This window comes from Antedon mediterranea, chromosome 9, assembly GCF_964355755.1.
Source record: "Antedon mediterranea chromosome 9, ecAntMedi1.1, whole genome shotgun sequence".
NCBI lineage: Eukaryota > Metazoa > Echinodermata > Crinoidea > Comatulida > Antedonidae > Antedon > Antedon mediterranea.
This window is the reverse complement of record NC_092678.1, coordinates 23,357,655-23,373,752: the sequence shown is the minus strand read 5'-3', so window position 1 is coordinate 23,373,752 and position 16,098 is coordinate 23,357,655. Positions and strand designations below refer to the sequence as shown.

Sequence of the window (16,098 nt, the reverse complement as noted above, 5' to 3'; positions counted from 1 at the left end):
CCAATTTTCCTATTATATTTGAATAAAATATGGTTTGATTAAAGAAAATATATTTTTTTATCCAATAAGAACGCAGACCGTGATGGTATAATTCATTCATATTCATAAATATTATTAATATTCATGAGGATTATTAACCGGAAACCAGGTCATCGAAAGGTCATGCACATACCATCAATACAAAATAAAATGGTGGTAAAGTTATCAACAGGCGACAAAAGGGTTTTATAAGATCACTTTTTACGAGTTACCAGAGTGTTATAGTTGTTATAATGAGGGCTGTACCAGTATGGGTAGATAAAGTACATGACAGGGATAAAGTTGAGCAATGGTATGCATATGGATAATTAAAATAATACGAATTATGCTAGGCCTAGGTTGCCTAAGTAATAAATTAGAAGAAGCGTCATGTTTCCATGGCGGCCGCAGTGCTGATAAGGATCGTTTAGGCGTACGTATTACTTTGAAGATAGGCCTAGGGCCTGTTCTTTATAGAAGCCTAGGCACAGGGATACACTTAATGATATATTTAGATTCCAACCTAGCCTGTACTATATATTATACTCAGCCTAGGCCTAGTCTAGGACGTGGCAAAAGTTCCCTAAATGAATGATGATGATGACAACAAACGACTATTCGCCTAGGCCTAGCCTATTCAATAATTATATTCTATTTTTTTCCCAGTATTTATGACTTATGCTTTAGACCTGATGGTTCACAATTAATAGTCGCAGCTGGAAACAGAGTGCTTGTAAGTATACTGGACACACAATACAAATAAAAGTAATGCAAATCTAAATCTTAGTTTTCTTGATCAATGAAATTAAATCATGTTTATTTGCAGGTTTATGATACAACAGACGGGACATTAATACAACCACTAAAAGGCCATAAAGATACTGTGTACTGTGTTGGCTATGCTAAAGATGGTAAACGGTTTGCCTCAGGCTCGGCTGATAAAAGTGTCATCATCTGGACTTCTAAACTAGAGGGTATTTTAAAATATACGTAAGTTATTTATTTTGTTTTCTTTGTTTCTTCCCTATGACACATTTTCATAATTAATTTAAAACAACTTAAACTAACATGTTCTTTTTCTTTATAGATTATTGTTACTGTACTTTTATATATGCTTAATACAGATGAGGATTTGTATTTTTGAATTAATAAATTGGAATCAAATTTTGTGTTTTTTTAGGCACAATGACGCCATTCAGTGTATCGGCTTCAATCCCATAACGCATCAGCTTGCAAGCTGCGCTTGTAGTGACTTTGGTAAGTTTTAGAATATTTAGTAAATGAATAAAGTTATTTTTCTTCCTCATCCAAGTGGTTACTGACTGTCACTCATTCCATCTCTTGTGCACCATGCAGATGAACTAAAATATTAATACTATTATAATGATTAAGACAATGAAATCCCAGTATCATATTAGTCATTAACTAATAGAATACACTAATTTGGCTTTTAACATATTTTCTCCCATTTTAAAGGATTGTGGTCATTGGAGCAGAAGTCGGTTTCTAAACACAAGATCCACAGTCGTATCACATGTTGTAGTTGGACCAATGACGGCCAATACATCGCTTTGGGTTTATACATTGGAACCATTAGTATACGCACAAAGGTTAGTCAGAAATTGTCTTAATAATAATTAAAAAGTTAGTATGCTATACAATTATACATTTTTCGTATTCGTATTAAATTATTCGATTTGTTGTCGAAAAGACAGTAGTGATTTTACAAACAGCTTGAGAGTTCAAATTTAAGGGTGCAAACAATTACAGTGTATTGACTTACACTTGTGTGTTTTTTCATTGTTTAGAATGGTGAAGAGAAGGTAAAAATAGAAAGGCCAGGAGGTGGACTAAGTCCAATATGGTCTCTCCAATGGAATCCATCAAAGTAAGTTACTTAAGCATTTAGAACACTGATAAAACTAGCCACATAAAGTATTCCAGAATTATAAAATGCTAATAAAAAGGCATTTTTTTATTATTATTTGTCCGATTAGTTATATTGGAAAGACACTCCCTTCGGCGATAGTTGTCTTTGATAGCTCTTGTCTCTTCTCCCTTTTTATGTTTCGCTGAAAGGAATAAATAAAAATAAAATCATATACTTTTACTTTTGATCTTTTTATTTTACAGAGAGGAAACCCAAGAGGTTCTAGCTGTCTGTGACTGGGGACAAAAACTATCATTCTATCAGGTTAATGGAAAACAGGTTAGTTGAAATATCTCTTGAAATAAACAGTTGCAATATGTTCTTACAGTGTGCATACGACCGCTTGCATAATAAATCTGTATTATAGCAAGGCAATCTAACAACAGGGCACTGAGCTCACCATACCAAGATTTTTTTTTTTTTACCATATTTAATGAGCGTGACCCATCCAGCAATTGTTGATCATTAGGGACCCTCAGAGGTTCACAACACAAACATATACACAAGATGCTCTACATAAATAAAGTCTTATTACAAGTCTTTGGGAGTGGAGTTGTTATTTTTGTTCTTAGAAAAATTCCTGACATGTGACGAGGCTTGAACCCAGGACCCTTGGAGTGGTAGCCAAGCATCATGACCACCAAGCCACAACTCCACTCCAAGATAGGAACTCGCAACATATGGCCGGATGGCTGACCTGTCCGATGGCCTGTGTAATGGGCTACACAAATAGAGCTCACCTTTACTTTGAATATAACTATTATGTTTCTCTTTTATTAGATTGGTAAAGATAGAAGCCTTGAGTTTGACCCTTGCTGCATGAGCTACACAATGATGGGAGAATATCTTGTGATAGGAGGGGCTAATAAGCAAGCTTCTCTGTACACTAAAGAGGCTACAAATCTTGGAGTTATAGGAGAACAAAACTCTTGGGTTTGGTGTTGTAAAGTAAAACCTGACCAAAACTATGTCGTAAGTACAAGCTTTTCCAAACAAATTATGATGTGCCCAAATATGGTAGTAATATATCAAAATATGGTAGTGGTATGACATCATCATGTCCATATATGGGCACATCACATTTTTTTAAAATATAAAGTTTGATAGTGTAGACAATTTATATAGTTTCCCCTATGTTTCATAATTTTTGGGATTTTATTTGTGTTACACAAGCTTGTTGAAAATAAGAACTTTTTTTGTCAGTGAGGGGATAGTTAAAGACCCCTTCCCTGCAATTTTGGACGTTTTTTGGAAAATAATACATATATATCACTTTAAAAACATTAAACCATGTCATTCCTTGTCTTAAATGTACGTTTTATGGTAAATTATGATAAAAAGTGAGAAACAATGCACTACCTAAATAGCTCGCGGCGATCGACCTCTCGTGGACGGTCTTAGGCCTAGCCTGGCTTAGTTTTGTAGGCATAGCTGGTAACGTACGAAAATCGTACGCTAGCTATATACCTAGCCTGACGTTGTGTAGTTGCTGCATTAAGTTGTCTTTCTATTTTTGCCAGACTCCGTTGATACAAATTGGGGAAAACTCGGTATTTTCGCTGAAAAGTTAGGAGTCTTCCATTTGTTTTGGCCTCACGATCGATCGAAAAGTGGGCGAATTACAGGTGAAAAACAAAAATATCAATCCGCGCGCAATGCATTTTGGGATTTATAGCGGGCCGCTATAATTATTAAAATCGACTTATTTTTCACATTTTTAACCGTTTAAAGACGAAAAAAGTTATCGCAATAGGACCATATAGTATTATTTTTACATTAAATATAGTTTGTGATCTTAAATTAGATCTAAAAAACGTACGGAAGGGGGCTTTAAAATTACACAGTAAAATCTCTATTCTTTTGTACACAAATGTTGTAAATGTTGTTTTTAAAAAACTATGAAAAATAAACAGTGTGGTAAAAAATGTTGAAATTTTACGTTTCTAGTATTTTTTTTGCAAATAAAGTTACCTATTATTATTTTAGTATTTTAACTAACTTTAGAGTTTTATTTTCACCTTCTAGGGAGTCACCAGAAATGTTATTACATTAGGTTAAACTACCTAACTACTGAAAAAAAGTCTTTCTGGTTTTTATAGCAGAATTTTCCCAAATTTTGTATTTTACCATTTTATTAAAGAAATTCATGTTTTTTTGTATTGATTTCTATTACAAATATTTGATTTATGTACAATTAACCAGATATTATATTTAAAATTCATGCCTGTACCTGAGCTTTAAGTTGATTGATTCAAAATCCTTTATTAATACTTGACAGGTTGTAGGGTGTCAAGATGGAACCATATCCTACTACCAGCTGATCTTTAGTACAGTACATGGGTTGTATAAAGAAAGATATGCTTACCGTGAACAAATGACACATGTTATCATACAGCATCTGTTGACTGATCAAAAGGTGAAAATCAACTGCAAGGACTTGGTCAAGAAAATCGCAATCTACAAAAACAGATTAGCTGTAAGTTGTGCCCAAATATGGTAGTGATATGCCCAAATATGGTAGTGATATGCCCAAATATGGTAGCGATATGCCCAAATATGGTAGTGATATGCCCAAATATGGTAGTGATATGCCCAAATATGGTAATGATATGCCCAAATAAGGTGGTGATATGACATCAGCATGTCCATATATGGACACATCACATTTTTGTGTGTGTGGTTAAGATTAGTAAATTTATGAAAAATGAAACAATTATATTTATTTTCATTATGTTATTTCAGGTTCAATTTCCTGAGAAGATTATAATTTATGAACTGTACACAGATGACTCCTCTGATATGCACTACCGCGTCAAGGAACGTATCAACCGCAAATTTGAATGTAATCTGCTTGTTGTCTGTTGCAACCACATCATACTTTGTCAGGAAAAGCGGCTGACAAGTTATAACTTCCAGGAAGTCAAAGAACGAGAATGGGTGATGGAATCCTTAATTAGATATATTAAGGTGACGGGTGGGCCTGCTGGTAGAGAGGGTCTCTTAGTAGGACTGAAAAATGGACAGGTGAGATGTCAATGGTATAAATTGAATTTAGAGAGGGAAGAAAAAAAGAAGAGAAAGGGAAAAATATGTAGAATTAATTAATGCATATGGAATCGTTTTCTTTTTTTAAAATTCTCTTTTTTGCTGTTAAAAAAAATAATTGTTTTCTGTGGTCAGAAAAGTAAAGAAGAAGAAAAAAACTTGAAAAAATGAATGATGATTATGTTGTAGCCACGATGCTATTATTTATTTTCTGATAGATATTTATGGTGTAAATGTAAATTGAGAAACAAGTGTCTTCCTTTTTGTTGAAAAAAGGACATTTATTTTAGTAGTAGAGTCAATTACTCTCAATTTGATAATAAAATATTCATAACATTTATTTTTGATGTTTCCTTCTCTTTTAGATCATGAAAATATTTTCAGATAATCCCTTTCCAATACTCATCCTTAAGCAACAGACGTCTGTCAGATGTTTGGACTTAAGTGCGTCTCGAACTAAGATTGCGGTGGTAGATGAGCACAACACTTGTCTTGTGTATGACGTCAACAGTAAAGAACTGTTATATCAGGTAAAGCAACCATAGACTATTTTTCTGTAATTTTTTCGACATATCTTTGTGCTTCTCTGTTAAGAGTAATAATCTGACCCATGACCTTATGCCTTAAGATAATTGTCTAATTTGAAACTTGGGAAGTGGAGTAAAAACAACCTTGATACTAGGTCAGAAATCCAACCTGGGACCTTGCGATGGGAAGGCAAGCGAGTTATCCACCAAGCTACAGCTCTACTAAAATGTTTTAAGAGCCCTGTACTAAGACTACTTGACATGTTAATGTTGAAATGTTTTTTTAATGAGGAAATTTTCTGAATGATTGAAATCAAAACCATACTTGGTTTGGTCTACTAGAGTTCCTGCTTCCAAAAGTCATCCATTTGCAGAAGCACTGATAAAGAAAGTCTATCCGTGGAGGCTATAGAGTGGTCCCGGGACATGACTATACTTTGGCTTTAGTTGAAGTTTGCAATGTTATTAGAAATTGTGTATATTATTATTATCTCCAGGAACCAAATGCAAACAGTGTGGCGTGGAATACGCAGTGTGATGATATGCTGTGTTTCTCAGGCAATGGTTTACTGAACATCAAGGCCAGCAACTTTCCTGTTCATCAGCAGAAGCTTCAGGGCTTTGTAGTTGGCTTCTGTGGCTCCAAGATATTCTGCCTACATGTGTATGCCATGGTGGCAGTAGAGGTGCCGCAGTCTGCACCTATGTATCAATATTTAGAACGCAAGCAGTTCAAGTAAATATATAAAGCTCTGTCTACACTATCAAACTTTATGGGACAAAAAAGTGTGATGTGCCCAAGTGTTTCAGTAATATCTCCAAATATGGTAGTGATATGACATCATCGTGTCTATATATGGGCACATCACATTTTTTGTCACATAAAGTTTGATAGTGTAGAAAGACCTTTACACTTGTTTTTTCAATACTTAATCTTATACAAATTCAGGCCATTTAAAAGTCTTTAAAAGATATGTTTATCATGTGCATTACTATTTGCATCAAAGTACGGTTTTTCTTTATAGAGTAGAATCCCTATTAAGAAGTCACTTTCCTGTGAAATGAATGAGAGGCAATGAATGTTTTACCACTATTTCCAAGCCCTATTCAGTGTTGGGTCCCAAAGACATCTCTTGAACAGTGATCTCTCAAAAGTAAAACAGTGAAAAAAAAGTAATTGTATAATATGTATGTCGGAAAAGTTATTTATAAAATTGATTTATATTTTTAGGGATGCATATCGTGTGGCTTGTATGGGAGTAACAGACAAGAATTGGCAATCACTAGCACATGAAGCTATTGAGAGTTTAGACTTTGTCACTGCTAAGAGGGCATTCATTAGGACGAGGGATCTTAGATATTTGGAACTCATACATAACATTGAGGTAACTTTTTAAACTAATTTTATTATGTATATTTTTAACCTTGTGTCAGTATGCAAAGGAGAAGAATGAACTTGTCTGTTTATTGTTACTTTAAAAATGCTATATTTTTATTATAATAAAGCTCTGTCCACACTATCAAACTTTATGTGACAATGAAATGTGAATGTGTAAACATATATGGACATGATGATGTCACTACCATATTTGGGCATATCACTACCATATTTGGGCACATCATACCATTTTGAGTTACACTGATTTCTTTTTTAGGAAAGACGACGAAGAGGTGAATACGATGACCAGCTATTTTTGGCTGATATTTATGCGTATCAAGGAAAGTTTTCTGAAGCTGCTAAATTGTATAAAAGAGCGGGTCAACCTCAGCGTGCCCTGAACATGTATACTGACCTCAGGATGTTTGAACATGCAAAGGTTAGGGAACTTCTGTGTTTATTATAGCAATTTATAAGAAAAAACCTTTATATTCAAGTTATCAAATTTTTAAAATCATATAAAATAAAAAACAAGTTACTGTATGTATCTTTTGTCTCGTTTAATTGGAAAAAAATGTTTTTAAAACATTACATTTAAACTTTTACATTGATATCAATCTTTTTAGTTTTCATTTCCAAATTTACCCATATTTTTGTTAAATTATAATTGTATAAATTTCAGGATTATATTGGTGCCGGTGACCCACAAGACAAGAAGATGTTGATAAGTAAACAAGCTGATTGGGCGAAGAACATCAATGAACCAAGAGCAGCGGCCGACATGTACCTATCAGCTGGTGAACATCTCAAAGCAATAGAGATCATAGGGGACCATGGCTGGGGTGACATGTGAGTACTAATAGAGATTACAGGAGACCATGGGGGTTGGAGGGAGGTGGGGGGGGGGGGGGGTGTGGTGACATGTGAGTACTAATAGAGATTACAGGAGACCATGGGGGTTGGAGGAGGAGGGGGGTGTGGTGTGGTGACATGTGAGTACTAATAGAGATTACAGGAGACCATGGGGGTTGGAGGAGGGGGGGGGGGGTGTGGTGACATGTGAGTACTAATAGAGATTACAGGAGACCATGGGGGTTGGAGGAGGGGGAGGGGGGTGTGGTGACATGTGAGTACTAATAGAGATTACAGGAGACCATGGGGGTTGGAGGAGGGGGGGGGGGGGTGTGGTGACATGTGAGTACTAATAGAGATTACAGGAGACCATGGGGGTTGGAGGAGGGGGAGGGGGGGTGTGGTGACATGTGAGTACTAATAGAGATTACAGGAGACCATGGGGGTTGGAGGAGGGGGAGGGGGGTGTGGTGACATGTGAGTACTAATAGAGATTACAGGAGACCATGGGGGTTGGAGGAGGGGGAGGGGGGTGTGGTGACATGTGAGTACTAATAGAGATTACAGGAGACCATGGGGGTTGGAGGAGGGGGGGGGTGTGGTGACATGTGAGTACTAATAAAGATTATAGGGGACCATGGGGGTTGGAGGAGGGGGGGGGGTGTGGTGACATGTGAGTACTAATAAAGATTATAGGGGACCATGGGGGTTGGAGGAGGGGGAGGGGGGTGTGGTGACATGCGAGTACTAATAGAGATTACAGGAGACCATGGGGGTTGGAGGAGGGGGGGGGGGGTGTGGTGACATGTGAGTACTAATAAAGATTATAGGGGACCATGGGGGTTGGAGGAGGGGGGGTGTGGTGACATGTGAGTACTAATAAAGATTATAGGGGACCATGGGGGTTGGAGGAGGGGGGGGCGGGGGTGACATGTGAGTACTAATAGAGATTACAGGAGACCATGGGGGTTGGAGGAGGGGGGGGGGGTGTGGTGACATGTGAGTACTAATAGAGATTACAGGAGACCATGGGGGTTGGAGGAGGGGGGGGGGGGTGTGGTGACATGTGAGTACTAATAAAGATTATAGGGGACCATGGGGGTTGGAGGAGGGGGGGGGGTGTGGTGACATGTGAGTACTAATAAAGATTATAGGGGACCATGGGGGTTGGAGGAGGGAGGGGGGTGTGGTGACATGCGAGTACTAATAGAGATTACAGGAGACCATGGGGGTTGGAGGAGGGGGGGGGGGGTGTGGTGACATGTGAGTACTAATAAAGATTATAGGGGACCATGGGGGTTGGAGGAGGGGGGGGGGGGTGTGGTGACATGTGAGTACTAATAAAGATTATAGGGGACCATGGGGGTTGGAGGAGGGGGAGGGGGGGGGGGTGTGGTGACATGTGAGTACTAATAGAGATCATAGGGGACCATGGCTTGGGTGACATGTGAGTACTAATAGAGGTCATAGGGGTTCCATGGGGTTGGGGGGTGGGGTGGTTGGGGTTGGTGACATGTAATTACTAACAATAGTATGTACTGTATTGTAAGATTAAGTAGCAAGAAAAGTACTAAAAGCTATACCTTCTTTGTTTTTTATAACTAGAAAAATTCATTATGCACACATTCAGAAACATGTTTTGGTGTAGTTTATATAATAAAGAGTAAAAAGTTGTTATGATGGTACCATGTGTTCAGTACGCTACATACTTCATATATAGAACAATATACGATACGTTCTTAAGAAAGAAATAGCAGTAAAAAATTATTTTAAATCCTTTCTTTAGCCCATCAATAATTATATATGATATTTATAATGTGTATGTTTTGGTGTAGGTTGATCGATGTTGCGCGTAAGTTAGATAAAGCAGAACGTGAGGCGTTGAATAAGTGTGCTAAATACTTTAAGAAGATGGAACAGTATGCGTACGCGGCAGAGACGTATACCAAGATGGGAGACACGAAGCAGTTAACGCTCTTGCACGTTGAATCACGGAACTGGGAAGCTGCGTTTAACCTGGTTGAAAGACACAGTGAATATAAGGCAAGTAGTCATGGCTGTAGAAGATTTGTTTGTACGCCAACTCAACAATTCTTCTATCTGTTTTTCCCTCCAATCTGAATGTCATTTGTTTCTTATCTGTAGACATCCTCTTATTCCTCTATGCTTAACTTTTAAATTGCCAGTTCTTACACGGGGTCAACTTCCTAGTATCTTGCGCCTAATTAATAGCCAATTATTGTTTTTTAAATGAATGGTCTTTTCTTTCTGTCATGTAGGATGATGTTTATGTACCTTATGCGCAATGGTTAGCTGAAAATGATCGGTTTGAGGAAGCTCAGAAAGGTAAATAATAATAGATGTAAAATTTATTAATATATCTATGATCATCATATTAAGTTGTATGATCACCATATTAGGTTGTATGATCACCATATTAGGTTGTATGATCACCATATTAGGTTGTATGATCACCATATTAGGTTTTATGATCACCATATTAGGTTGCATGATTACCATATTAGGTTGTATGATCACCATATTAGGTTGTATGATCACCATATTAGGTTGTATAATCACCATATTAGGTTTTATGATCACCATATTAGGTTGCATGATTACCATATTAGGTTGTATGATCACCATATTAGGTTGTATGATTACCATATTAGGTTTTATGATCACCATATTAGGTTGCATGATTACCATATTAGGTTGTATGATCACCATATTAGGTTGTATGATTACCATATTAGGCGGTATGATTACCTAATTAGATTGTATGTCCGTCTCACTATTGCAGCTTTCCACAAAGCAGGGCGGCAGTCTGATGCTGTCAAGGTGTTGGAACAGCTTACCCACAATGCCGTCATGGAGAATAGATTCAACGATGCTGGGTACTATTATTGGATGTTGTCGATGCAGTGTCTTGAAATTGCTGGAGGTAAATTTGTTAAACTTGTTGTTGCTTAATATTGTCAAAATTTGTCTTTTTAGCTCAATGATTTTGAGTATAATATAATAAAACGAATAATTGTTCTTATCCAGCTGATGAAAAGAAGAAAGATGAGATGCTTTCAAAATTTCACGACTTTCAACGACGAGCAGAAATCTATAATGTTTACCACAACATTCAACGCTACACGGATGAGCCATTCACATCCCACTTACCAGATGCTCTGTTCAACATGTCTAGGTTTCTTCTACATGCTATGATCAAAGACATACCTATTGGTGTCAGCAAGGTGTATCCTTTTTATGTATGTTAACTTTCTTAAAACCATCAGTTTGGAAGGTTTATTTATTTGTTAGTTATTATCTATTTAAGAGGGCCCAGTTATAATCAGTGGCTGTGATGTACTAGTACACCGGAGTAACCCCCTACTCGTCTCAAAGATGTACTAATTTCTACCACGAGAACCATGCAGTGAGTGAGCTTCGAACCTTTGCCGCAACGTAATTACAGTTCCACTCTCTTAACCGCTTGGCTACTCACTCACATTTATGAAAATGTTTCTTAAGCTCTGTCTACACTATCAAATTTTATGTGATAAAAAAATGTGATGTGCCCATATATGGACACAATGATGTCATATCACTACCATATTTGGGCACATCACATCAAACTAGTTTGATAGTGTAGACAAATCTTTAGATAGGAAATTGGTTTAATTAATTAACATGAGAAATAATTTTTATCTACAAATGATAGAATAAATTAGACAAGTTAGTCCGCTCATCTCCACTACTGCATTCATGTTATGTTGCCTTAACTATTAATATCAGTAACACTTTGTATGCATTGGCCAAACAAAGTCGAACGACTGGCGCCTTCAAGCTAGCAAGATACGCATTTGAGAAGCTGCAGTCGCTACGTATTCCACCAAGATTTCAGGAATCTATTGATCTTGGCAGCGTTACTATTAGATCTAAGCCGTTCCATGACGGAGAGGCAAGTTATTAAAGTTATCATTACTAATACTATACTACAGTTAGAGCAGACACTTTTGAGACCCAACAAAATGTCACCTTAATAGGAGTGTCTCCTGAATAGGGGTTAGCCATGGTGTAACATAAATTGCCCCTCCTTCATTTCATGGTAAAGTATCCTCTTAATAAGGGTTCTCCTGAATAGATGTGTCCTAAAAAAATGGTAGAACTGTAGATATAAGCAAATAAACATTTTCAACTAAGTAATAATTGAATACTATTGTTTTTCAGGATTCCTTACCAATGTGTTACCGATGTTCCACCACCAATCCTCTCCTCAATAACCTTGGCAACCAATGCATCAACTGTGCTCAGCCATTTGTTTATTCCTTCTCGACCTTTGGTAAGTAGTTCAAAGTTCATTCAGTTTTAGTTTGTTTTTCTTCAATGGTTTAAACTACTGCTGTAACCAGCAGACCAACTTAAGAGAAGGCATGGTTTGATTATAAGTGAGACGAATGCAAATGTCCTATTCCAAAGCCTACACTATCAAACTAGTTTGACAAAAAAAGTATAATGTGCCCAAATATGGTAGTGGTATTCCTAAATATGACGTCATCATATCCATATATGGGCACATCACATTTTGTTGTCACATAAAGTTTGATAGTGTAGACAAGGCTTAAGAGGCCTTGTGATGTATAGAAGGATTGTGAATAGCTACACAAGATAAAATAACACTCTGTGGCCATCTGCAGATTTGTCTGTAAAGAGCCTAATATACAGTACAGTAGTAGCACTGTGGTGCGCGATAGACACATCATACACAAACAAACAATGGTGTCTGATAAGTGATGTGTCGACAATTGTACAATGCAGAATGTATTTCATGGTTGATCGAACAATCATTTTGCTCGAATATTATATCGTTGAGTAGACTTAACGTACTTAGCGTGCACCGCTGTTAAATAAATGAAGCTTTTGAACATTCAACACTAGCGAATATTATAATACGTACCGTTACATTTTATAATAAGCGCAGAATTTGTATATGCGGTGTGTTTAAAATGATATCACACAGTAGACGTACCGTAAATGTCAATCCTAAAGCAACATTTAGCGAATATTGGTTTATTTATTTATTTGTTAACCTTTGAATACTTATCCCAGGGTCTTGGTTCAAATCCTATATCTTTACTGCCTAAAGCTACACTATCAAATTTTATGTGACAAAATGAATGTGATGTGCCCATATATGGACTTGATGATGTCATATCACTACCATATTTGGGCATATCACCACCATATTTGGGCACATCACACTTTTTTGGATTGAATATGTTATTAATTAGATGTGTTGCCGCTGGTTGAGTTTGTACTTGAAGATGGTATAACAGATGAAGTTGCGGTACAACTGATAGAAATGGTGGCACCAAAGAAGCAAGCGCGATCGCAATATCGTGAAGATACCAATACACAAACACTGAGAATGGATGACTTTAATGATGACATAAATGATGATCCGTTCACTCAAAGGTTGATGAGCTTTGAGGTGAGTAAACACCATATTAGGCAAGGAGATCACCATATTAGGCACGGTGATCACCATATTAGGCACGGTGATCACCATATTAGGCACGGTGATCACCATATTAGGCAAGGTGATCACCATATTAGGCAAGGTGATCACCATATTAGGCAAGGAGATTACCATATTTGGTTATAACTCACCATATATTAGATTATGGTAATGATATTAGGTCAAATTAAATACAGATACTTGACAGGGTTAAATGTAAAGCTAAACTACACTATCAAACTTAAAATTAACTGAAAATGTGATGATGACATCATATCACTACCATATTTGGGCATATCACTACCAATTTGGACATATCACTATATTTGACACACCACACTTTTATGTCAAATAAGTTTGATAGTGTAGACAGAGCTTAAGAATTAAGTTGCATCCGTTTTTAAATAAAGTTGTTTTATCATAAGACAACTATGTCAAATGAAGTCTAATAAGAATCTCATTCAATTACAGCAAGGTGGGAGTGATTTCCAACCCGTAGTGGTCAGTCGGTCAGTCCTGGAATCCATGGATAGAAGTCATGTGATCGTCAAACGATGGCCTCAACCATTAAAGTACCAATACTTTAAATCGTTAATGCCAGATGTCTCTATCACCAAATGTGACTCATGTCAACAGGTTAGTTTCTACTTCCAAAGATTGTATAGCAGCGCTATGCGATCTTTGCTACTACCACCTAGGTCAAGGTCATGTCAATTGATGTGTCATTGGCCTAGAAACCACCAAAACTTTGTCAACATATTAGGAACTTTCACCGCTTGCAGACAATAAATTAAGTTGGGTCATCGTAAATTGAATGTTCCCTAATATTATCTGTAGCTGGTGCTATCCCACTGTACCACATTGTGGGTGCAAATCAGTCATGTAGTCATGTATATTCCATCAAAGTCCAGTGGTCTGTTGGAGCAAGTGCATAACAAGTAGGTGCTCCGTGTTCGAGTCACTAGTGTGGTAGCTTCTTTATTCTTACAGATTTCCTACCTGTACATAATGCTTTTGTTTGTTTTTTTATTAGTTATACTTTATTTGTATTTGACAGCTTTATCACACGGATGACTATGAACTGCTAGTTCTGCAGAAGAACTATTGTCCCTTTTGTCGGAAACAAACAGCAGACCACTGAACCACATCAGTGTGTGCAGAAGACGTGCAGAATGTGATTGATTTAAATTCCATCAACAAAACCTTGATATAATTGACAAGAATTGAATTGATGTCCTAAACAGTATTTATATAGAGAGAGTTTGATCAGCTTTCTTGCAGGCTGGTCCGTAGCCAGAGAGGGGATGGGTGGGGAATAGAGGCTAGCAGCGAAAGTTATAGTAAATAATCCTAACTAGCCTAAATTATGACGATTTTTTATCCTTTTAAGGAAAAAAAGAACCCTCATATATAAAACCTTAGCTATGAGCTTACAGGCCCCATTTTGCAACCTAAGACTAACAGGACCATCTTTCAACTTAACGGCGCCTCTTAAAGCCTGGTTTCCATAAAATCGCTACACGACAGAGCGTAGCGATTCTATGGAAACGCTAGAATTTATCGGGGATCTAGTACGCGAGTGCTAAATATTCTTTGATACGCGTATTACGATTCATCGCCGACAAAATCGGCAAAGTTGAACATGGTTGAACTTTGCCGATTTGACTGCAATGAATCGGGGAGCCTTCCCGATTGCGTCGGCGACATCTGCGCGTGTAGCGATTTTAATGGAAACGATTTTAATGGAAACCAGGCTTGAGTGCTATGTCAATACATTAGTATTGTTATAATTATAAATGATATTAATATAACGTTGTTCTACCAATTTAATTACAATTATATCAACATAGTTATAAAAAAAAGTTCATAAGATCCATAACTAATTGGATATCTGTATGATTTTTTTCCCAATATTTGTTCAGTAAACATTCCATATATAAGTTGAAATGTGTAAATAAAGTTTAAAAAAGGCAATTTTTACACAATGTAATTTTATTTATGCAAATGAAATAGTAAACATTCCAAATCCACATTTTAGTGATTAATAAAAATTGATTAAAAATGGGAAGCAATGAAAATTTTCATTTATATTAGACACATGGATATCAAAATGCTATATTTGGACACAATGAAATGCATTTATGTTAAATACCTCAAATAATATGAAATCGCAGGATTTTTGACAAATTAAATTATGTGTATAGTGACCTCTATATTTTTGTCGTATGATTTTTGTCAAAATAAATTACGTGTATAGCGGCTTCCATTTTTGTCCCTAATACCTAACTGGAAGCAACAATAAAATACCAGGGAGGTTTGAATCAATTAATTTGTTTTATTCCGAGTGTCTACAGGAATACGCTCAGTTATACAACATTTCAGGTATTTCAATATTATATCTTGTTTGAAACTATGTTTTTTTTTAATCATCAGTTTGTTTTATGTTATAGACCATTTATAGATTAAGAGGCTAGATAAGATTACTGTATGTTAAATGTTATATTCACTATAAATTATAATATTCATAGGCCTACTGTAGTAAAACAGTGCCTATCCCAAGTATAACAAAATACAAAAAGTGACATAACAATTGTATTTTAAATGAATTGGAATCCCAATCTCAAAATTTGAGAAAGAAAGTTAAAGATGTATTGTCCCCCAAAAACATTAAAAGTAAAGATTAATAAAATCAGAATTTGAATAGATTATTTTGTAGTTTTAATAAAGTAATCACTTCAGATGAAAAAAACCAGAAAAAATAATTGTTTTCACTTATAAAATGACAAAATAAATGGTCAAATTCAACCAAACACCCATTGACTGGCAGCCAATTTGACTA

The 16,098-nt window shown here is 36.4% G+C and overlaps 1 protein-coding gene across 1 annotated transcript; it reads left to right on the top strand.

Annotated features, from left to right (window-relative positions):
* Window positions 1-190: 190 nt before the first annotated feature.
* Window positions 191-15,912, top strand: LOC140058638 (intraflagellar transport protein 122 homolog). The gene is made up of 24 exons (XM_072104328.1): window positions 191-331; window positions 685-751; window positions 845-1,008; window positions 1,199-1,275; window positions 1,495-1,628; window positions 1,827-1,906; window positions 2,152-2,227; window positions 2,729-2,920; window positions 4,227-4,424; window positions 4,691-4,972; window positions 5,359-5,523; window positions 6,018-6,256; window positions 6,752-6,905; window positions 7,176-7,337; window positions 7,581-7,747; window positions 9,586-9,793; window positions 10,030-10,096; window positions 10,554-10,694; window positions 10,799-10,997; window positions 11,537-11,702; window positions 11,972-12,083; window positions 13,033-13,232; window positions 13,731-13,895; window positions 14,317-15,912. The coding sequence occupies exons 1-24, from the start codon at window positions 273-275 to the stop codon at window positions 14,398-14,400; spliced, it is 3,558 nt and encodes a 1,185-aa protein (XP_071960429.1). The 5' UTR covers window positions 191-272; the 3' UTR covers window positions 14,401-15,912.
* The last annotated feature ends 186 nt before the right edge of the window (window positions 15,913-16,098 follow it).